General features: G+C 45.2%; 1 protein-coding gene across 9 annotated transcripts; it reads right to left on the bottom strand.

Moving 5' to 3' along the window:
* Positions 1-844: 844 nt before the first annotated feature.
* HNRNPC (heterogeneous nuclear ribonucleoprotein C) lies at positions 845-19,329 on the bottom strand. Of its 9 annotated transcripts, none has more exons than XM_061588187.1 (9): positions 19,123-19,321; positions 14,337-14,362; positions 8,218-8,492; positions 5,679-5,793; positions 5,126-5,173; positions 3,293-3,453; positions 2,147-2,260; positions 1,314-1,471; positions 845-1,217 (listed from the first exon to the last, which is right to left on the bottom strand). In XM_061588187.1, the coding sequence occupies exons 3-9, from the start codon at positions 8,456-8,458 to the stop codon at positions 1,134-1,136; spliced, it is 921 nt and encodes a 306-aa protein (XP_061444171.1). In that variant the 5' UTR covers positions 8,459-8,492; positions 14,337-14,362; positions 19,123-19,321; the 3' UTR covers positions 845-1,133. The 9 variants fall into 9 exon arrangements, with proteins under 9 accessions (XP_061444171.1, XP_061444173.1, XP_061444172.1 ...); XM_061588189.1 differs by having other exon boundaries at positions 5,718-5,793; positions 19,123-19,320; XM_061588188.1 differs by having other exon boundaries at positions 2,159-2,260; positions 19,123-19,316.
* Positions 19,330-22,920: the final 3,591 nt, after the last annotated feature.

Here is a 22,920-nt window from a genome sequence, read left to right as displayed (position 1 = left end):
CGCTCTTGTGTCACAGCACTCAAATGGGGTTCTCCCAAGCCCCATCCTCCTCCCCGTCTTAACACTACTTCCAACCAGAGGTTTTGCAGGCGCAGGGGGAAAAACAGCAGCACTGCTGGCTCTCAATGTAGAATACAATGGATGTGTTAATCAACTTCCACCACTATTTTAACAGTATGTGTTCAAGCTGCTTCAGAACACTCTCCCAGTAATCCTGACCATCACCATTTGGAGGTGGGATTTCCTCTCTTGCCTGAACAAGCGCTTTCTACAAGGAATCTTTTCCTTGGAATAAGCTGCTAGTGCTGAAGTCAGAAAAATGAAAGGGAACAGCTCCTTATCTACCAAATATCTGCCTCAGATGGAAGATGTGGCTTCTCTTATTCTATTGTTGGTTGTGGAAAGCAGCCTTTTCACAAGGTGCAAACACCCACAGGAGGTATGACATGTGATTACTTTTACACTTATACACACAGTCAGTGTGTTTGGACAGTACAATTATAACCCATTACCATTAAAATATCAGTGACTAGCAGTTAATTTATAGGCCATGAAATAGTACACAAGCTCTCTTGAATTCTTCTGTCTCTTTTCCAACAAGAAGTCTGGTGTGGACCCAGTTGGATACTCCTTTTCCCACTTCCATTCCCCACTTTTAAGTCAGCTGCAGGACTAACCCTGCAAATACATCATTGGCTTCAGAGCCTTGAACGTGAGCCTTTGCCATGAAAATTAAGTGGGATGCAGCAGCTAAGGACTGTCAGTACACATCCACACCCACACATTCTGCAAACAGGATGGGCAGAGGATGCTCCCCCACCACAAATGAACAAACAACAAGCCATTTAAAAACAATACGTCCTTTTAATTGTTAAGTCAATAAAGAGGTATCAAAATTAAAAGAGGAGAATTACAGGGGACTTAACCGAACTAATGGGAGAGATCTGGGAGGGAGGGGTGGGGGAGGAAGAAGGAAGGGCGGATGCAACAGAAGACACTACATCATGAACACAGAGGGCTCAGAGGAGGGAAGCGAGGAGGCAGCCAACAAGGGGCTGGAGAGAGGCTCAATATCAGAACTTCGGTGTTTGCCAGGGAAGAAAGAGGAGGAGGAGGGGTGGTGTGCTGGGCTCTTAGGAGTCATCTTCGCCATTGGCGCTGTCTCTGTCGTCTTCGCCTTCTTCGGGCTCCTTGTCGTCACCCTTGATGGACTCCAGCTGAGAGAGAGAAGGGGACAGGCAGAAGGGCCGAGTTAGCAAACAGGGAGAGCCGCTCTCCTCGCTCCTGGCTCTCTGCCGCCTCCAGCTTCGTACCTGGTCGTCTCCCCGGTCTTCATTGTCATCATCGTCCAGCAGGTCCCCTTCCTCAGCGGAGTCGTCTGCCCCAGTCTCGGACTCCATCTTCACGTTGCTCTCTTCTTTCTTTGCGGAGCTGCTGCTTTGCTCCTCTTCAGACTTGTCGTTCTTCAGTTCTAGGAAGGGGAGGGTATAGAGAGGAGGGGTCCAGCAGAACATCCAAACTGCTCACCTGCTCTTAAGCCCTCGGGGCCATCCACCCACCCGGGCTCCTTGCCTGCCCCAACATCCCACATCAGGCTTGTCAGTCAGCCAACTGCCTGTGGCGAGCCAGAATCACCCCCAAGGCAGAAGAGCTGTTGTAAACTGGAAGGGGATTGGGTCTGCCTAATCGGCCCACCTATGCCAGGGGCATGCATGGGCCAGCAACACACGTTTGTGAGTGAGCAGCTTTCATGGGCTTATTTTCAAGGCTGCCGTAGACAGTTTGACTGTATGCAAAGGGTTCTGGCCAGGTGGCCGCTCATTGCTTGAAGGGAGAGGCTACAGCCCTGCCCTTGTAGCTGTGCTCAGCTGCTGCAGGAGCTTAACTGGGTGCTGTCTTGGAAAACCAAAGCCCAGAGAGAAAACCTCCAAGATCACATATCCCACCCGCTCCCAGATATGCATCCCCAGAGAGCCAAGTTTTCTGCTTCAAACAAATTCTCTTTACTGGGGAGGGACGATGAAGGCTAAAGATATGCTTCAAGCCAAATTCCCTCCAACTTCAGCCCACAAAGGCCCCAGGGCCCATGAAAAGTTCTCTCGGGGCCTTCAGATCCCTCCTCCCATCCACCTCCCAACCCTCTCACCCGACTGTTTACTTTGATCCTTCTCTATCTTCTCCAGGCTTTCCAGCAGGGAATCCACTTTCTGCTTAATCTGGGTCAGCTCCTTCTTAATGGTCTGCAGATCATCTCCTTTCACTGAAATTAAAAAAATAAATAAATCAGGAACACATTGTTTATTAAAAGCATTTATATCCTGCCTTAACTTTTTTAAGCAGACACTCAAGGTATCTTACAAATATATTCAACAGAACACCAACATCTCAACAATAGATGCTGAAAGGCAGTTAACACAACAGTAAACACGGGATTAAGCAAAACATTAACCCAAGAGACAAGAGCTTCCCGCTCCCCTCTATTTTCTCTTGACTCTCTCATGCCTGGACAGAGAATGGTCCCTCAAGGAAGAGTCAACAACCTAATCTACACTTCCTATTTCTAAAATCAGGAGTGGGAAACCTGCAGCCTAGGGCTGCACGTGGCTTTCAGCCCAGTTTCGAAAGCTCTCTGTACATGATCAGCATAAGCCTTTGGCAAGAGCAACCTGCCCACTTTTGGCTCTGGAAACACCTAGTGCCGACTTCAGCCTCACCCAACATCAGCATGCAGGACCCCATTCCAAATGAGGGATGGGCAGACTTCAGGCTTGGTGGATCTCCTTTGTTTACTAGAAGCCCAGGATCTACCAACCAGACCCAGGTGCAAAAAGACACATAGGTAGAATTTAAAAAACAGAGTGTCTTGCGAGGACATTCTGAGCTTCTGAATTCGGGGACTGTTTTGTACCAGGACTGGAATGAGCTCATAGCCCTTTTGCACAAAAAATTCACTCCTGAATATTTTTCTTAGCTCCAGCAACCTAATTTAGGTGCAAAGAGTAGGCTTTTTATTGCTACAGTTAAACAAGTGGGAATCAGAAACCATAGTCGATGTACAACAAATCATCTAGTGCCTTCTGCCCACCCCTGTTCTAATAAAAAGAATGGATCTAACCAATCCCCAATCATTTTCTGTTAAGGCTATCACAACATTCACCCAATCACTGGCACTGAAAGAGTGTTAATGCAGAGACACTTGGCATGACTTTTCTGAATCCCAATTTATGCCCCTATCCAAGAGAAAGCCCCCTCCCCAAATCCCCTGTGCCTCAAAAGCAAGTTTGACACATACATTTCCCAGACTTGGAAGATGATCCCCGCTGCCCGCTCTTCGAGTTGAATCCGCTCTTGCCCCTGCGGGAGGTGTTGCCAGAAACCCGCTGGCGTTTGGAGGGTACCACAGCCCTGGCAATAGGAGGTGGAGGCGGCACCCGGGCTTGGTAGCTGTACATCCTAGGAGCATGAGAGAATCTTCCATCATCAAGAAGCCAGTAGCTAATCTGTTGTTGCAATTTCCTCCATGCCCTTCACACCAAAGATGGGCATCCTCTGCGCCTTGGCTTCTCAAAACACATCCTTTTGCTCATGTGAACTAACTAACAGTATTGGGTACTTCTTTCAGGTTTGTTCAGGACAGCAGGATTCGCTTCTGTAGCACTCAAAAGGCTCCTAACACAGAGGAGTACATTCCTCGCCAATAGGATCCTGTTCAATGAAGCTGCGTGAGGATGACTTGTCTGTTCTGTATTCATCTAAGCACTCTTCCCCAACCCAAACATTTAAAGGAATTCTTCTGCCCTGTAAGTTGCATCTGCTTCTTGCTCATGCATAAGCTCAGTGGGTGGTTAGAAACACAGGAAGTAGTCTTATACTGAGTCAGGCCACTGGTCCATCTAGCAATATATCAGTATTCTACCCTGACTAGCAGCAGCTCTCCAGGATTTCAGACAGGGTCCTATCTGGAGATGCCAGGGATTGACCCTGGATTTTCTACCCCTGACCTGCAGTCCATCCTAGTTCTCCTCTGCTTGGCATTTTAGGACAAATCACACCAGGTATCTATGGGAAAGGGAAATGGCTCATCCACAGCCCACTCACCCCCACGCCAAATGACAATACTGTGCAAGATGGTGAAGGCAGCTCCACGGTGCACACATAGAGCACAGGCAGCTGCTGAATGAACCACTGGTTCAGTACTGGTACACTGTGACAGGCAGCGGCAGGTGCCCACTGGGAGCGGTAAGGCAGGGAGCCCAAAGAGGAGGCGGAGCCAAGGCCAATGACAGGCACAGCCAACTGGTTGTAGCTTTGTCCCCATCCTTCTCCTCCCTGCTGAATTGTACGAAGGCAACACTGAGAGACAGCAGGAGGAGCTGACCGGTAGTACCACACCCTGGACTGGTTGTAACTAGGAAGGCAAACAGGTGCGGACTGGTTGAGGTTGATGGGACAGTGACCCATTTGTCCTAACAGACCAGCCTCACCTGAGCAGCTGTAGAAGGTTTCAGACCTTCTCCTGCCTTACCTGGACACACCAGGAATGCCCCCTGGGGACCTTCTACGTGCATAGTATGTGCTCAACTACTGTGCTATGGCCCCTCTCCATAGATTAGATCCTCCCAAAGACAAAGCAGTCTCAGCCTTTTCCTCATATAGTGCCCTTCTGGAAATCTGCCAGCCCATCAAAAGTCATCCTTATTACTTTAAGCACCACATACAACTTCTGGAATGCATCCCCTCATCCTCTTCATCTTCCATGGCAGGAAGCCCTTAAAAACATATCAACGCCTGCAAGAGTCCAAGTTTATGCTAAGTGCCTCGATGAAAACTGAAAAAGGAACCTACATCTGGAACATTTTGGAAGTAGGGAATGATATGCCTAGGCCAGCCTTTCCCAACTAGTGGGCCACCAGATGTTGTTGGACCACAATCCCCATCTTTCCTGACCACTGGCAATGCTGGCTGAGGCTGATGGGAGTTGTGGTCCAGCAACATCTGGTGGCCCACTAGTTGGGAAAGGCTGGCCTAGGCTGTTTGACGCAGACGCATCAGTGTACTGGCACTTCCTTTTCCACCAGAAGGAATAAATACGTACAATGCAGCAAAACACATCCAGGTCACATACCTGTCATAGTAGTCACGCTGGAAGTCATAGTCCAGGTCAAAAGATGACCTGAAAGACAAAGCACACAGAACATGGTCAGGTTTCAGGGAGACAACTGAGGAAAGGAATCCTGCTCAGAAGGCTGAAGGCCAGAGATGATTCTTTAGTTTTCCATTATTCAGGAGTCCATTCCCAGCCTGGCACATCAAGGCTATATACAGTTATTCACAGTGCAAGAGAAAATGCAACCCTCCATTTATCCAACAGCCATGCTGACTCGCACCCACACTTCAAAGCCATCTGTGTTTTGCACTGGGATCCAACAACATCGCAAGTAGTGGAACCTAAAGGTACCGACGAAGTCACTGTACTATACAGTCTGTCACATTCACATGGGTAGTTGATTACATGCATGCACATAGGCTCACAAGCACTCATTCCTCTGAACACTCAGCTTTACTTCCTCACAACCAACTAGACCATAAGACAGAGACATTGCTCACGGCAGGGCACAAACCAGAGAAATAAAAAAATCAAAGTTAAAATAATGGGAAAAAAACATAAGGGTCCCGACCTGACTAGAGGGGACGGAGAAGGTGGTGCGGCTACTGACCCGTACATCTCTGTGGCCGATCTCTTCACCCCTGCTTTGCCCCGGTTCAACTTCGGCTCAGCAGCCAGGTTAATATCTGAAAGACAGAGAGAGAGAGAGAGAGAGACGTGCTAGTTTTGAAAGCCTTCAGTCTTGGAAGCAAGTTCAGGCCTGCTATATATCTGGCGGCTAATGTGCCGTTGAGTTCTCTGCTCTGGGATATGACGCCTCTGTTCTAGGAGATAGGAAGATACACGCTACTAAACAAGTAAAACTAACATAATGTCCAGTCCCTATAGAGCTGGGAAGATGAAAGAGTTACTCCTCAGCTGACAAACCATGAGCAATTAACCAGGCTATGGTCTGAAGGCACATGAGGCCAGCACCCTGCTGAAGCTAAGCAGGGTCAGGTCTGGTCAGTGCCTGGATGGGAGACTGCCTGGGGACCATATGTAGGCCGCCTTCTATCATGAAAAGAAAGACGGTGTATAAATGTAGTAAATAATAATAATTAACCTCAAGCTGGAAACACCCAAAAGGGTGCTGCGGATATTGGCCACTCAGCTTCTTACTGCTAGGTGGGAATCTGCAACTCTTTCCCTTGCAGCAAATCTAAGTCACACCATAATAGAATTAATAGATTAATCAGCTCTTCCCAAGTAAGAGGACTCACTGGAGGATGGAAGCTGGGCCTACTATAAAAAACAAAGCCTCTTTCCTACATCAGCCTCTGGGGGGAGGGGAGGTGGGAATATAACAGGAAAACATTGTATGGTGGAGGAAGTTCTGGGAGAAAAGGCAAGAACTAATCCTCACAAGCAAGGCTAAGCTGAGCTTGCCTGTACTGGAGCAAGCTTGTAAAAAGCTGCTCAGAAGCTTCACAGAGTAAAAGTCTGCGTATCTGTGAGCCACTGAACATTGTGGAAGTATGTGCAGGGTTATGGATGGCAGTGACAGCAAGGGGACGAGAAACAGGGCTCTGTGAAAGTAAAGGATTGGGTTTGTTGGGTGGAGGAGAAGGGTTTTTGGAACTGAGGCTTTCTAACAGGGCTGTACTAACTCTTTTGAGCCTTCCTCAATGACACAAAAAGCCAGTTCACATATTATAGGGAAGCTGGCTGCACAAGTTGTACTTCTTCCCCTGTACATAGGCAAACAAGTGAATTAATTTGAAGTAAAAATGTAGTACAGATGCTTGGCTGCCCATATCCAGGCTTTTTTTTTTGGGGGGGGGGGAGATCAAAAGGAAGTGGATGCCAAGCAGAGATGTGAAAGCCCCCTGTTCCAGGCCCAACATCTTCAGTTAGGAATAGTTTTTCTCAAAAGGAGAGGCAAGGGCAGCCACAATCTGAGATCAGTACAGAGCACTGGGTTGTGACATGCTGGACCCAAATTCAAATCACCACTCTGTAGAGAAGTTCACAGGCCTCCCCAAGAACACCCACTCTCCCAACTTAACATACCTCAAGGTTATTAAGAGCACTAACATATACATACCACATAAAGAATAAGGAGGGAGAAAACTGACCTAAATAAAGGCCCATTCTACACGGTGAACTACATTTCTTATTTCCATTAAAGACCACTAAACCTCCCAGTTGACTTTCTCTTCCCCCACCAGGGCTGTGGAGTCGGAGAGTCGGAAGCAATTTTGGGTGGTGTCGGTAGAAATGTACCGACTCCAACTTCAAAATAAAAACTTTCATAGGAATTTAGGAAAGTTTTCTTGTTCAGAAATTTTAATCAAATAAATATATTTTATGTTCGATCAATCTAGCCTGATGATTCACATGATGGTGATGAAATGCCTTGTGCTACCATTTTACTACAGTAAATTTGTTATTACTAGTTAATATACATTTGCCATTTATGAAGGAGTCGGACAGTAGAAAAATAGAGGAGTCGGAGTCGAAGGTTCGGCGTACCAACTCCACAGCCCTGTCCCCCACCACCCCAAAACTACCAAATGCCCTGTAGGAAGGACACCAGGAAATACAGGGAGGCAGGTGGAGATGAAATCAGGAGCCTGCTCCAGTTCCAGCTGGACGGCTCCCTCCCCACACTGGGTCATCTACCACCAGCTGCCCTGGGGATGGATCCTTATGAATTGTTATACATTGATATTGCTCTGTGCGTGGGTGTTTAAGATGCACCAAAGTCATCTGTAAGCTGCCTTAGAAGGATTCGTAACCTGAAGGGTAGGATTTAAATAAGTCTAATCAATTAAAATAAATAAATAAGGTCAACACCATGCACTTCCACACCCACAGTATTTAGCTTAGACGTTTAACTTGCTTGCTTTTCATTTTAGTCTTCGCTCCCCGTAACATCTAGACTGCTTCCAATTCAAAACTGAGGTTTTCGTGTATATCGCTGTTGGGCTCTGATACCACAGCATGTGTTTTCCGTGCATGTGTATGAAATGAGGCAATAAGGAAGGCATTCAAAAGGGAACTGTGCAGATAATGACTTCAGCCAGGCCTAAGAAAAGGTAAAGCTCAAAACACAAGAAGACACTTACCTAGGACCTGGCCTGCAATCATCCTGCCATCCTCCCCTGCCACAGCAGAACGAGCATTGCGCTCATTCACATACTGCACGAAGGCAAAGCCCTTGTGCACAGAGCATCCAACAATCTTGCCGTACTTAGAGAAAATGGCCTCCACGTCCGACTTCTTCACCACTAGCGTGTTGAGGTTGCCAATGAATACGCGTGAGTTCAGGGAGCGTGGATCTGTCTTGTTGGTGACGTTGCTGGCCATGACTCAAGTACGTAGCAGGTGCACAGATCTGGTACTGGAGGGGGAAGGTAGCCAGAGAAGGGAAAGCAGTCACATGGGATTCCAGAGTCTTGACAGACACACACAGCACCAGCACGCACACGTGCACACACACACACAGCTGCCCAAGCTGAGTTTTCCCCTTTGAATGAGAAGTTACATCCTGAGGCATGCTGGGAAACCTCAGACCCATCCTCCAACTAAGGCACAGCAGTATTGCTAAGCAACTGCAAGATCCCCTTTCCTTTTTAAAAAGAGTTGATCCCATGCAAATATCTTTTTCCAGAAGGCACTAAATCAAGTCAGGCAGCTTTGCCACCAGCCTACCACCAAACAATCCACATTCCCCCACATGACACACCTGTAGCCATGCTGAGCACTGGATGCATATTATATTGTGTCCAAGACCAGCAATGGTGTTCTGAGATGGAAGGGTCTCTACCACGGGTCAGCCTGGTCTCAGGAAAAACTCAATTGCTAGTCCCTCTTTTCAATTAAAAGCATCTTGTGGGCTAGACTCTGACTGCCTAAAAGAGGCGGTAGTAAGACCGCTTCTGAAGAAATCTTCCCTGGACCTAGAAAACTTTAACAATTATAGGCCGGTAGCAAATGTTCCATTCTTGGGCAAGGTCCTGGAACGAGTGGTTGCGGACCAGCTCCAGACACTCTTGGATGAGACCGATTATCTGGATCCATTTCAATCGGGTTTCAGGCCCGGGTTCGGCACAGAGACAGCCTTGGTCGCCCTGTACAATGACCTTTGTCGGGAGAAAGACAGGGGGAGTGTAACTCTGTTGATTCTCCTTGATTTATCTGCGGCCTTTGATACCATCGACCATGGTATCCTTCTGGGGAGACTTGCTGATCTGGGAGTTGGAGGTACTGCTTGGCAGTGGTTCTGCTCCTACTTGGCGGGTCGGCTCCAGAAGGTAGTGCATGGGGAATATTGCTCGGCACCCTGGGCTCTCCAGTATGGAGTTCCGCAGGGGTCAGTTCTATCCCCCATGCTTTTTAACATCTACATGAAGCCACTAGGTGCGGTCATCAGGAGTTTTGGAGTGTGTTGTCATCAGTATGCTGATGACACGCAGCTCTATTTCTCCTTTTCGTCCTTTTCAGGTGAGGCTGTCAATGTGCTGAACCGGTGCCTGATCGCGACAATGGACTGGATGAGAGCTAACAAACTGCGACTTAATCCAGACAAGACTGAAATGCTGTTAGTGGGTAGTTCTTCTGACCAGATGGTGGATGTTCATCCTGTCCTGGATGGGGTTGCACTCCCCCTGAAGGAGCAGGTTCGTAGTTTGGGCGTTCTTTTAGAACCGTCCTTGTCACTTGAGGCTCAGGTAGCCTCGGTGGCACGGAACGCTTTCTACCAACTTCGGTTGGTGGCCCAGCTACGTCCCTATCTGGAAAGAGACAATCTCGCTTCAGTTGTTCATGCTCTGGTAACCTCTAAATTAGATTACTGTAATGCGCTCTACGTGGGGCTGCCTTTGAAGACGGTTCGGAAACTGCAGCTCGTGCAAAATGCAGCGGCCAGATTATTAACAGGGGCCAGGTGGTCCGAACATATAACACCGATTCTGGCCCGCTTGCACTGGCTGCCTATATGTTTCCGGGCCAGATTCAAGGTGCTGGTTTTAACATATAAAGCCTTACACGGCCTGGGACCACAATACCTGATGGAACGTCTCTCCCGATACGAACCTACCCATACACTTCATTCAACATCGAAGGCCCTCCTCCGGGTGCCTACCCAGAGGGAAGCCTGGAGGATGGTAACCAGAAAAAGGGCTTTCTCAGTGGTGGCCCCCGAATTATGGAACGATCTCCCTGTGGAGGTACGCGTGGCGCCAACATTATTATCTTTTCGACGCCAGGTTAAAACATTCCTTTTCTCCCAGGCATTTTAATAAATTTAATAATTTTAATTTTAACATTTTAACATCTCAACTTATTTTGAGCATCTTAGTATGCTAGTATATTTCTATTTTAGTATGTTTAAATTGTTCTATAAATGGTTTTAATTGTATTTTTGCTGTCTTGCTTGTTGTGAACCGCCCAGAGAGCTTCGGCTATGGGGCGGTATAGAAATTTAATTAATTAATTAATTAATTAATTAATAGAGTCAACTTTTCTCCCACCCTTCAATTTTGTTTTTTAACCAGCATTCGAAGGAACACAAATATAAAAAACCCAGCACACCCCGGTTCATAAGCAAATGATACAACAAGCTTGGAAACTACTTGGCAGAATTTCTGGTTGTGAGACAACACACACACATACACATACACACACAGCAAGTTCTCTCAACAAAATACATGCAACTTCTTTCAATAGCAGAATGCGGGGTCTTGTCTAACCTCTGGTCTCCATTTACAGACATTCTTGCAACATACGCTCTTTAGAATTATAGTTTACAGAGGGAAAAGAGTATCTCATTCACATTCCAGCCTGCTCTCAACCATTTACACACACAAAAACAAAACTCTGGTGCCTGTGTAGCTACACGAGTCTCTTGCACATACCTTTAGTTGAAAAACATTAAGTGGAAACAATATATACTTAAAATATATTTTAAAAACAACCAATGGAAACAGACAGAAATCAGTATTGGAACTTCATCTCCATAATACACTCAAGAGAGATCTTTTAATACATCTGAAAGACGCTTGAAGTCTAGTTTTGGCAAGCAGTCTGAGGCAAAGAGTTCCAGCCTGGAGGAACATTCACCACCACCACCATCTCTCTCTCACACACACTCACACTTTACAAAAAACCAACAGGGCAAGACTTCCCTTCCGTTTAAGACTATTCTGCCCTCGCCTTGGCATGTTTAGTTCTGTTGCAAGCAATTCCCAACAACCCAAAGCAATAGAGCGAGGGATGAAGTGTTACGTGTTACGTTTGGCTGGTATAGGCCCATGTTCAGATCTCCTGCCCAGCAATGAAGCTCCCTGAGACTCTTGCACCCTCTGCCTATCCTAGCCTCACAGGGCTCTTGCAAGAACAAGACAAGAATGGTGAGCAGCCTTTGGATAAGAAAAGCTATGGAAAGTATCTCAAGACCTTTCAAAAGATGTAAAAGCTTCCAGTTCCATCTAGTGAGCTCATCCGCAATGGGCAGTGAGGAGAACAGCAGCACCTGGACGTTCTCCAACCAGAAACTTGGCAAATGCATGTGCGGGTTGATACCACGCATTGCAGCCAAGGGCCAGTGAAACAGGATTAACAGCAGGAGGAGATGTATGTGGAACTGACAACATCCAGCCAAGCAGAGTGACAAGAGATGACTGGAATCTAACTGGCTGAGAATTCTTAATCTATCACCTTTCTGTGCAGTCTCAAGGTGGGACAAGAGTATTTTGTCAATGCTCTTCCGCCAAAAACAATTCTACCGGCCAGAGCCAAAGGGCACCCAGGATGGCCTATCTGCATGACTTCTAAATGATTCAGCTTGAGGCTCTTCTTACATGTGCATGCAGGGTCCGATGAATCTACTCAGCTCCTCACCATAGGCAAGTGTTTCACCCCCATCTGTAAAGCATCCTGCATTTCCATTACAAGCCCTGCTTGTAGGAAAACTCCTTTCCTCTCCTACATTTCAGGGGAGGAAACACGTTGGGCTTTTGCAGCTCGCTGGTTCCCCCCCCCAAAAAACAACAACAACAACAACAAGGTGGGGAAATAGAAAGGGAGAATCTATCTCTTCATTCTTCCAAAAAGAAAGAAAATGTAATGTCTTTCTCTTCTAGCTCAGTTCATGAAGGAGGCAGCAGCGAAGTGCTGATGACACTTCCTTTCAGAAGACCAACTCACGGGGGGGGAGACCCTTTCTTCTGTCCTCAAGAACAGGGAGGAAAGAAGAGTGTGTTTATTCCCACAAGCTTCTTCTTTTTTTGCAGAAAGGACCAGGTGTACCTTGATGCTCCCTCTTGCAAAAAACCTATTGGGGGGGAGGGGAGAGCCAGTCCTTTATTCCCTGTCCTCAAGAAGAAAAGGGAAACGTCTGTTTCTTCCCATAATTCTTTCTTTGGCAGCAAGGCACAGCCAGGGCTTTCTGCAAACAACTCAACTTGCAGAGAACAAAACCACTCGCCTCCCTCAGTCAGTGAATGGGCTCCCTACCACAAGTTGAGGCTTTGAACAAAGTGCCAGAAGTCCCTCTCTGCTGCTGCCTGCTACCACTCCTCAACTGGAAGGGAAAAGAGGCAATTATCTTTCTCCTGCAAGTTGGGCTTTTGCAGCTTTTAAGTTGGGGGGTGGAGAGGGAGGGATGGCATGATTTGTCATCCTTCCCACTAGACCTTTGAAGAGAGCAGAAAAGTGCTGCTTTCTTTGGAGGCCCAACTCCTCCCTTGCCCAAACTCTGCTCATTCGACAGGGCTCAGGGGAAGGGGGGCACAGTCGTGGTACCATGAATACATTTAACTATTCCATCCAAGAGGTACCACGTCGCAACAAAAAAGTGAAAGATTCTTGGCACCAAACTTAGTTTCAAAGAGATGCTGCATATCCTTTTAACAAGCACCTCATGTGCATCTTCTCTGTTCATCACTGAAGCGGACAGGACTATGCAGTACCCGTGGCTATCCTTTCTTTGTTCACACAGAGCCTTCCTCAGTCACCACTACCTTGAATAATGTTTATGGTGTAACTTTATGAAAAGTTATTGCCTGAACGTATTTGTTTCATTCCATCCCTGCATTTGTTTAATCTTTGGAAAGCACTTAGGCACTGTTAACGATTAAACTGTTAAAAGTTTAACAGATTTGAACAATGAAGTTAATTAACTGTTGAGAGATTCCAAGTCTGTGGACATATAGTGTAAAATTTAACACAGAATTGTGGAGTAAGGGGATTTTAATTTTGCCCATCATTGCTAGAAAGAAGTTGGCCACACAAAACTTGTCAGCCCAGCCCAACCATACAGCCCAGTGCAACAAGATACATTCTGAATTCAGTTTCTGAACTCAAATTTTCTCCCAAAGACCAATCAACCTCTCTCTCCCCCATATGACCCTAAACCTCAAACAACTGCCTATTCAGAGGGCACTGAGGATTTTTGAGCAGTCCACCCAGATGTGGTAACTCATATCCTCTTGAGGTGCAGGAGTGTACTCTTTTTCACCAAAGCCTTTAAGAGGGATGGCTGCTGAAGCACGGAATTAAGCCAACTCAGCCCCTTACCATCAGCCAAGATGGGTTTGTATCTGCTCCGTGCAAGGCTCCGCAGGTAGCTGCCTCTGCCACTCCAGACTGGGCTTCCATGACGGTGTTTGTAAGGGAGGGACGGTGTGGAGGAAAAGATCAAGATGGGAACTGAAGGGCATGAGAAGGGGGGGTCTGACCAAGGAAAGGCTGTCACTGCTAGGGAGTGATCAGCACCACAGACACATTGCAGCAACAGTTGAAAAATTGCACAGAAATGAAATATTAAAAATTAAAAATAAAAAAATAAAAAAACTGTAGAACTTCCTGGGATGTCCAAACAAGTTCTGGAGAGAAATTGGGTTCCGTTCTTAGCAGCCAGGTGATCAGGGAGGGAGGGAAAAAAAGAGTTAACGTGATCAATCCACTTTTTTTTAAAAAAATGTGTTTTAAAAACCTTGTTGCAGTTTTCCCCCCCAAGGGGTTAAAAACCCAAAGTCAGTTAGGACCACTCAGAAAAACTCCATTTTCATCCGGTTAAAAATCAGCAGTCATTTTTTTTAAATCACCACCATCAGCAACACATCATCATAGTCACAGTCACCACCATCATAGTAGCAATAATATCAATAAGTAACTAGCAACAACGATAAAAAGGAAATCAGTGGAAAGGCAGGAAAAAATTGGAAAAAATGGAATAACTTACTGTAGCTGAAGATCAAAAAAATCTCGCTGTAAAAAAACAAAAATAAAAATAGCCCAGATTAGAAAAACGGGAGGTGTAAAAAGGTCAAAGTCAGTAACGATTTTTTTTCTCTTTCATTTTTCTGTCCTTTTCCCCCCCTCTCATACTCTCATTCTAGCCATGGTTACTGCAGAACCAGGCAGGGAAGAGCTCCTGGAAGGAAACAATCCAAGCCCTTTGAACACCATTTCTAAAAATGCCTGAGAGAGGCGAGCTCATGCGAGGCTGAAAGACTCCTCCTCTAACCCAGCTGCTGCAGGAAAAAAAAAAGATGATTTTTTTTCCAAAATTACATCTTTCAATCCAGCTTTGGCTTGCTTGCAAGGCCAACGCTGGGCCGCCAAGGCACCGTTTTGATAAAACGGCTCGTTCTAAGACATTGGGAGGGGTGTGTGCGTGCAGTGGGGTGGGTAGGGATTTTTTTAAAAAAACAGAACACGAAGCTGAGCTCCAGTGAAGGAAGGGTTGGGGGTTTTCGCCTTGCTGCCCTGTGAAAGGAGAAGGGACAGGATGAGTCAGGGTACCCAAGAAACGTTGCCCACATCTCCCAGTTTCTCCCCCTGTTCAGAGAAAGCCAGCTGCCAGTCCCACGTGGCTACTCCAAGCTCACAGCTGCCTGACAGGCACGATAGAAGATGCCGCCTTTGATCTTGCCATTTCTGCTTGTTGCCAAGGAGGCAAGCTGGATGACGTCAGAGGCACCTGCAAGCTTGTGGTAGGTGGTGGCCTGTGCCGAATCTCATACACAAGATAGCCTGAAACAAAGATGCAGGAGGAAAACTACACACAGACAGAGATTCTGATGTATGGGGCTGTGGGAGAAGTCAGGCTGACAAGCCTCACAAGCAGAGCTTTAAAAGCATGAAGGCACTAAAGCCTGATGCTCTATCCATCACTCCCCTGAAGTGCAAGGTGTGCATACACCCACTTGCTTTTTAGCATCATATTTAAAACTGAAAGTATTCCTAGTCCTAGATACTGGTATGGTACTCATTTTAAGGAGCCATGAATTAAAATTCCAGCCCATATCTCCCTTCCCACCCAGCATTTAAATGCCAGAAAAGTACAGCAGATAAATCAACCAAATTTACATTTTTTTAAATAAATTCCTTCGTTACTTGAGTTTATCAGAAAGGAAAGCATAGCTAGAACACTCCTTATCTCCACTGTGCTATGTTACCCCTGAAAAGATACAGGATAGCTTTAATGTGGTCTGTATAGGCAGGGAAAATAGCAAAGGGCGAGGTGCACGACATTTTGGAATGCCTAGGCACGAACAGCACAATAATATGCAAAACAGACACAAGACTGGCACAAAACACATTTTCACGCCAGCTTCAAGCAAACTGAAATGCCCTTTCAGACCAGGTCTATCAACATTCTTGGACAGAATATGAGTATGGTGTGTGTGTGAGATTTCTACCCAAGTATCATCAACACGGGGGGGGGGGGGAGAGAGGGCCAAGGTATGGTCCATACAGGGCTGTGGAGTCGGTACGCCAGACCTTCGACTCCGACTCCTCTATTTTTCTACTGTCCGACTCCGACATAAATGGCAAATATATATTAACTAGTAATAACAAATTTACTGTATTAATTAAAATGATAGCACAAAGCATTTCATCACCACCACGTGAATCCAGAGCTTGGAAAAGTTACTTTTTTGAACTACAACTCCCAGGGATTGGGCTCGTGGGAGTTGTAGTTCAAAAAAGTAACTTTTCCAAGCTCTGGATTCACGTGGTGGTGATGAAATGCCTTGTGCTACCATTTTACTACAGTAAATTTGTTATTACTAGTTAATATACATTTGCCATTTATGAAAGAGTCCGAGTCGGAATCGGAGTCGGTACATTTCTACCGACTCCAACTCCACCCAAAATTGCTCCCGACTCAGACTCCACAGCCCTGGGTCCATAGCTGAACAATTCCAACATCTTCTCTCTCCCCTTTGTACAAGTTCTCTTTAAATAGAGGAGAGTATATTGAGACAGAGACAGACAAGGCTAATGTAGTCAGAGATTATTCTACCAAGCATGGTCCAGCATGACCACAGGCCTGGAAGACTTGGATTGTCTAGTACAGATCCTGAGGCGTCACCTTACATACCAGCTAATGTATTCTCGCAAGCACATTCGTGGGCTTCAGCTTTCAACAGATGATGTAACCTACAGCCTATGAAGTTCATAGCCTTCAAGGTACCATGGGACCTGTGCCTTTTTTTTCCTCCTGTGGACTAACACTAGTACCATGATGGGATTTTTAAGTAAATTGATTATTTAAAAGCCCAGTGCTACTGGTGCTGTAAGCTAGTGAGTACTGAGGTCCTCAACAGTTCCTATGGGCTTTCGCATTCCAGTTTGAGTTAATTGTTTTGTAATTTATATATTTGGACCTGTGCAATGAGTTATCACTGGTCCTGTTGACAGTGACAGAACCCTGCGCTCATGATTCTCCCATCCTTATATGGCTCATATTTGCACTGTAAAGCATCACAACTTATGGCAAGGCATCAATGCAGGACCCTCTCTCTTGATGCTATCCACCCTCTGCCTTGCACAAGAACACACTGTTCTGCCTTAGAGTAGGACAGTAGCTCCTGAACATGATTGTCATTAATAACCATTGCAGTACAAATTAATTTGAAAATCACAACACAATTAGCAGCCACTTGATTCTGAAGGGTTCCAAATGAAATATAAGATAGCAGGGCCTAGCGGGCCTCCCCAGGAGCAGATCAACTAGGTTTCCGTATATTCTTAACCCAGAGTTGGGGCTAATATTATTTATTATTTATTAAATATGAGCTGAGCCTAACTCTCTTTCCTTACAAATTTATTGTTGTTATAATTAAAAAAGCAAAATCCAAATTCAAAACAGGCAGTGCAACTGTATTAAATCAACTTTAATTGGCAAAGCCAATACATAAAAGCATTCAACTCTGGAACTTTCCCCATTAGGTAGATGCCACATCAAAACTTCTGTATAACTGAGGTTGCAAAGCATGCAAAACTGGCCCGAATAAACAGGTCATTTGAATTTATACATAATCAAGAAAACAGCACGACAACAATCCACGTGAGGCTATGGAACTGGTCATACTTTTTTTTCACACTCACAAAAAAGAGTGGGATGGTCCCTTTCAAGATGAACAAATGAACAGAGCCACAGGCTTTTGTGGGTCATCTTGCTACAATCTTATCCATGCTTACTTGACAGTAGGCCATACTGAGCTCAGTGGCACTTACTTCCAAGTAAACCTGCTAAGGATTGTACTAGTCTGTGAAGGTGCCACCAGACGTTTTGTTTTTGCAAAGTCTATTTATTTAAGGAATTTATACCCTGCTTTTCACTAAGTGCCTTACAGCAACTAAGACGACACTCCCCCAGGAACAGTGTTTTTTTTAAAAGTACATCAGCACCTGTACGATACCAAACTTTTGCAGTGCCCAGCAGCTTTGGACACTTTAACTGCACAAATGCTAGTGAGGACCAGGAGGCCTGAACATAACAACTTTGCTCCAGTCGTCCTGGTTACTAGAGAATCGCCAAGCTCAATTCAATGTGCTGGGGTAAACTTTTAAAACCCTAAATGATTTACAGCATGTTTATCTAAAGCACCATCCTTAACTCTTATAATCTTAGTTTTTGTTTTGCTTTAAGATCAACAACAGAGACCCTACTTGAGTCAGACCCACTGGTCCATCTAAGCTCAGAATTGACCACACTTAACTGGCAAGAGCTCTGCAGGGTTTCAGGCAGACAACCTTTCCCAGCCCAACCTACAGGTCTGAGGATTGAACCTGGGACCTTCTGTATGCAAACCATGTGCTCAACCACTTAACCTCTTTCCCAATTACACTGGAGGGCCTAAATGTGGTGGCCCCAGGGCTATGGAACTCCCTCCCTCCAGAGCTACAGTACAGGCCTTCAAGCGTGTCTTGGGACTGGGCTTGCTACAATCTGCTTCTCTTTTTTACAGTGGTTTATATGCAGCTCATTCCCAAGAGTTGGTGGCTCCTTAGTATTCTTATTTTTAGTTTATTTTTTAAAGCCATTCAAATGCATTTCAGTTGGATCTTCTTCAATTCTGAATTGCCTTGTGAGGTCCAAAGTCTAAGAAACAGACTGTATGGTTTTAAAAGTCTAAAAAACAGGATGGAAATACCTGAGATAGCCATATACATTTTTTAAAAATGTCACCGCCCCATTTCCTCATAAAGCAGTCCCAATGAGCTCAGAGAAGCATGCCTAGGAGCGCGGCCTACATTAGCGCTCGAATCCTGATTAGGCTAGGAGGGGGGGGGGAGAAGAAGTGAGAACGCCTTGCCATCTACCCAGGAAAGAGACACAGGAGCAGGAATGTCACTTCCTCCAAATACAATAGCCTCACGTGTTTTTACATCCAACGGTTCCCCCCCCAACTATCCAACTCTTTTCAAGGGGAAGGAAATTATCTACTTCCCGCCTCCCCTACAACATGGTCTCTCCCACAGAAAGCGAAATGAATTGGTTCGGAATGTACCATTTGGAGTGAGCGGGGGGGAAGAGAGAAAACTCTCGAATCTTCCCATTTTCCTGCAAAGGCCAAGAAAGAAAATACCAACGTGGTAAGGGACGAGAACAGGACAGAAAGGGCAATACCATTATTAACCCTCCCCGCCCCGGCCGAAGCGGGAAAAGGAAAGAAGCGTCGCCGCTCCTTCCTTCGCTAACTCCGGCGTTATTCTCCAGGCAACGAACTCACCACGAGGCCCCAGCTCCGAAATGACGACGTTTTTCTTATCTATTGATTTCCCTCTCTCTCTTTCACAAATATCTTCACCTCATCCACGCTCCAGATTCTCCACAAAATGGCGCCCTCGCCGCCCTCTGTCTGTGCGCCGCGCAACCCAGACCTATTGGGGTACCGCCCCTTTTCACGCCACGCCCCCTCTCATTGGAAGAGGTTTTCCATGTTAGCGCATCTCATTGGCTATAACTTTTGTCGATCAAACGAATGGCCAATACGCTCGCTCCGAGATTGGGAAGGTAAAGACGAAGGAATAATTGAGAGGGACGGGGGGGGGGGACAGATTTGCGACGTAGAAGGCGGGACTAGAATTCCCATAGGCTACATGGCCTGCAGCTCTCAGCGCCTTTGTTCGCTTTGTGATTTGATGACTGAGCCGTCACTTCAACCTTCTTGCAATGATTACCAGCAGTGATTTCGTCCATATGCCGCTCATTTATTCCCCACCCATTTCACAAATATCTATTTTTAATGGTTTCAATCCCTTTCACTCATCTCATTCTGGATTGTGATAGGTCACTATCTCAGAGCTGGAAGCCAATAGTGCCTGAAGGAGGGTTTTAAATAAATAAATAAATTAGGGAGTTTTACGTACATCCGGCTCCCTTGAGGACATGTCTCTATATCGTATAGGTCCTTTTCAAATGACGCAGGCCGAGCTTCGAATAATGATTGGACTGTTCGCTCTGCTAGAGAGAATCAGGAGCCCAATTGGGTCAAGCATAAAAAAATAAGGAGCAACTTCGGCGTTGCTCCACCAATTAGTGTTTGACCTTATGATTGCTGTTCCTGATCTCATATTCTGATTGGATTATTTAAAAATGAACCCTCCGCCAGTTTACACCCCCACTTGCCCTTTTATTTTGTTATTAAAAGAGCAATGTATTATAATAGGAGACTTTGTTGTTATGTGCCTTAAAGTCCACTACAACTTATGGCGACCCTATGAATCAGCGACCTCCAATAGCATCTGTCGTGAACCACCCTATTCAAATTATAAGTTCAGGCCTGTGGCTTCCTTTATGGCATCAATCCATCCCTTGTTTGGCTTTCCTCTTTTTCTACTCCCTTCTGTTTCTCCCAGCATTATTGTCTTTTCTAGTGAATCATGTTGTTAGGTCCAAACCCAACACGCAAGTCGTCCTGTCAACCCCAACTCGCTTATTACACCCGGGAAGAGTGCGGAGTTGAGTGCAAATGAACCCACTATCAGAGATCAAGTAACACAAGACAAAAACCTTTGCAAAGGGGACCCAATACTTACAAGCCGAAGCAGGTCAGCATGGGAACCTCGTCTGTGGGGCAGCGGAACAACTTATAACATTTCTATGCAAGGCACAATAAACAAGGTCATAGGCATGGATGTGATATGAGAAACACATAATAGTGAAGTTTCCAGCTCAAACCGGCTTTTATTATTTGAGCCACTGGAATGTAGGTAAGGGTCAGGTCACCAGGAAATAAACCGACATTTTATATCAAAAGTCAAATAAAGGCCACTTTGGTTCTATTTCCCGTAAAGCCCAAGCTGGTTTAGATAGGACAAGTGAACTGTAGTTTTACAAGCACTGGGGGTTTCAATTTAACAATGTCTTCTCATTATGTGTCCAAAGTATGATAACCTCATTTTCATCACTTTAGCTTCTAGTGATAGTTCTGGTTTAATTGGTTTTAACACCCAATTATTTGTCTTTTTTGCAGTCCATAGTATCCGCAAAGCTTTCCTCCAACACCACATTTCAAATGAATTGATTTTTCTCCTATCTGCCTTTTTCACTGCCCAACTTTGGGGGGGGGAGACTGAGGGGGGGGAATTAAGGCTGTAGTTTCCTGCATATTGAAAAATTAAGAAGAAACAAATAAGAAATTAAGAAGAAACAAGGTTGCTTTAATAGTGAGAAGTGATGTAGCAAAAGTAACTCAAGGTCTGAGCGAGTTATGAGATTAAACAGGAAACCTGTTAACATAACCATTCAAGTTTACGCTCCATGGGCACATGCAGAAGAACTGGAGAGATTTTATGCAGAAGTACAGGAAGAAATTGATGACGCATCAAAACAAGATGTGCTGATAATCATGGGGGACTGGAACACAAAAGTAGGGAACAGAGAAGAACTAGGAATTGTGGGGAAATGGGGCTTAGGAAATGAAGCGGGAGAAAGACTTACAGTATTGAATTCTCAGAATTTGTTTCTTACAAACACATTTTTTGAGCAACCGAAAAGACAACTGTACACGTGGACATCACCAAATGGTCAATACAGGAATCAAATTGATTATATAATTGGTAGCAGAAGATGGAGAAGTTCCATACTTTCTGTGAAAACAAGACCAGGAGCAGACTGTGGTACAGATCATGAACTGGTCATATTGAAAATCAGAGTAAAGCTTGTTGGGTAAGGAAATATTACTGACTTGATATAAGTAGATATCGGTTTATTTCCCGATGACCTGACCCCACACATTCCAGTGGCTAAGCTAATAAAAGCCTGATTGAACTGGAAATGCACTCCCCTCCCATTTCCTTGTGCATATCTATACTCAATGTCTTATATGATGTTACCAACTGTATCACAAAAGAATGCCTATGCTTCATTTACATGGTTGTAGACCTTGACACACATACCCTTACAAATGTAGAAAATGTAACCTGAGTGTATTCTTAGTTTAATGATCCCACTTGTAACCGAACCTCCCCTGCTCCTATCTACCCTTTGTTCCTCTGACTCTGAGTGCTTATCTCAAGGTCATATAAACTATGCAAGCCTATGTCTGAAAGAAGGCAAGATGTTCCTAGCTTTTGTTATCCTAAGCACCCCTTTTTCCATGTCTAAGATGTTACTATGTCTAGCAATGTTTTTCTATTCTTTATGACGTCTGCTCCCCATTTTTGTAACCACTGGGGAATCTATATAATCTACTGTATTTCAATAAACGGGGTTCCCACTTCTGAAAGGCAACTTGCTGGCAGGTCTTGGGACCCCTTTGCAAAGGTAATATTGTGTGTTATTTCCTGGCCTCTGGCAATAGGTTCTTGCTCTCAACTCCGCACCTTCCCGGGTGTATGTGAGCTGAGTAGACAGTGACAGCTTGCGTGTTGGGTTTGGACCTAACAAGCTAAAGAAGAAGAACAAAGCAATCATAATGCTAAAATACAATTTAAATAACATCCCAGACGAATATGACATCCCAGAAGACTATTGCCTTAATATCCCATGCAAGTAAAGTAATGGTCAAGATTCTACAACAAAGGCTCTTACCATATATGGAGCGAGAAATGTCAGGTGTCCAAGCTGGATTTAGAAAGGGAAGAGGTACCAGAGATCATATTGCAAACATATGTTGGGTAATGGAATGGACCAAGGAATTTCAGAAGGAAATCACTCTGTGCTTTATAGATTACAGCAAAGCATTTGTCATGAAAAACTATGGAATGCTTTAAAAGAAATTAGAGTGCCACAGCATCTGATTGTCCTGATGCACAATTTATACCCTGGACAAGAGGCTGCTGTAAGGATAGAATATGGAGAAACCGATTAGTTCCCCATCGGAAATGGTGTGAGACAGGGGTGTATTTTATCACCCTATTTGTTCCATCTACATGCAGAACATATATGAAAGTGGGATTGGACCAAAATGAAGGAGGTGTGAAAACTGGAAGGAGAAATATCAATAATTTAAAATATGCAGACGATATCATACTACCAGCAGAAACCAGTAATGATTTGAAACCAATGCTGATGAAAGTTAAAG

Source organism: Rhineura floridana, chromosome 11 (genome assembly GCF_030035675.1).
Source record: "Rhineura floridana isolate rRhiFlo1 chromosome 11, rRhiFlo1.hap2, whole genome shotgun sequence".
NCBI classification, from domain to species: domain Eukaryota; kingdom Metazoa; phylum Chordata; class Lepidosauria; order Squamata; family Rhineuridae; genus Rhineura; species Rhineura floridana.
This window is presented reverse-complemented; position numbering and strand designations above follow the sequence as displayed.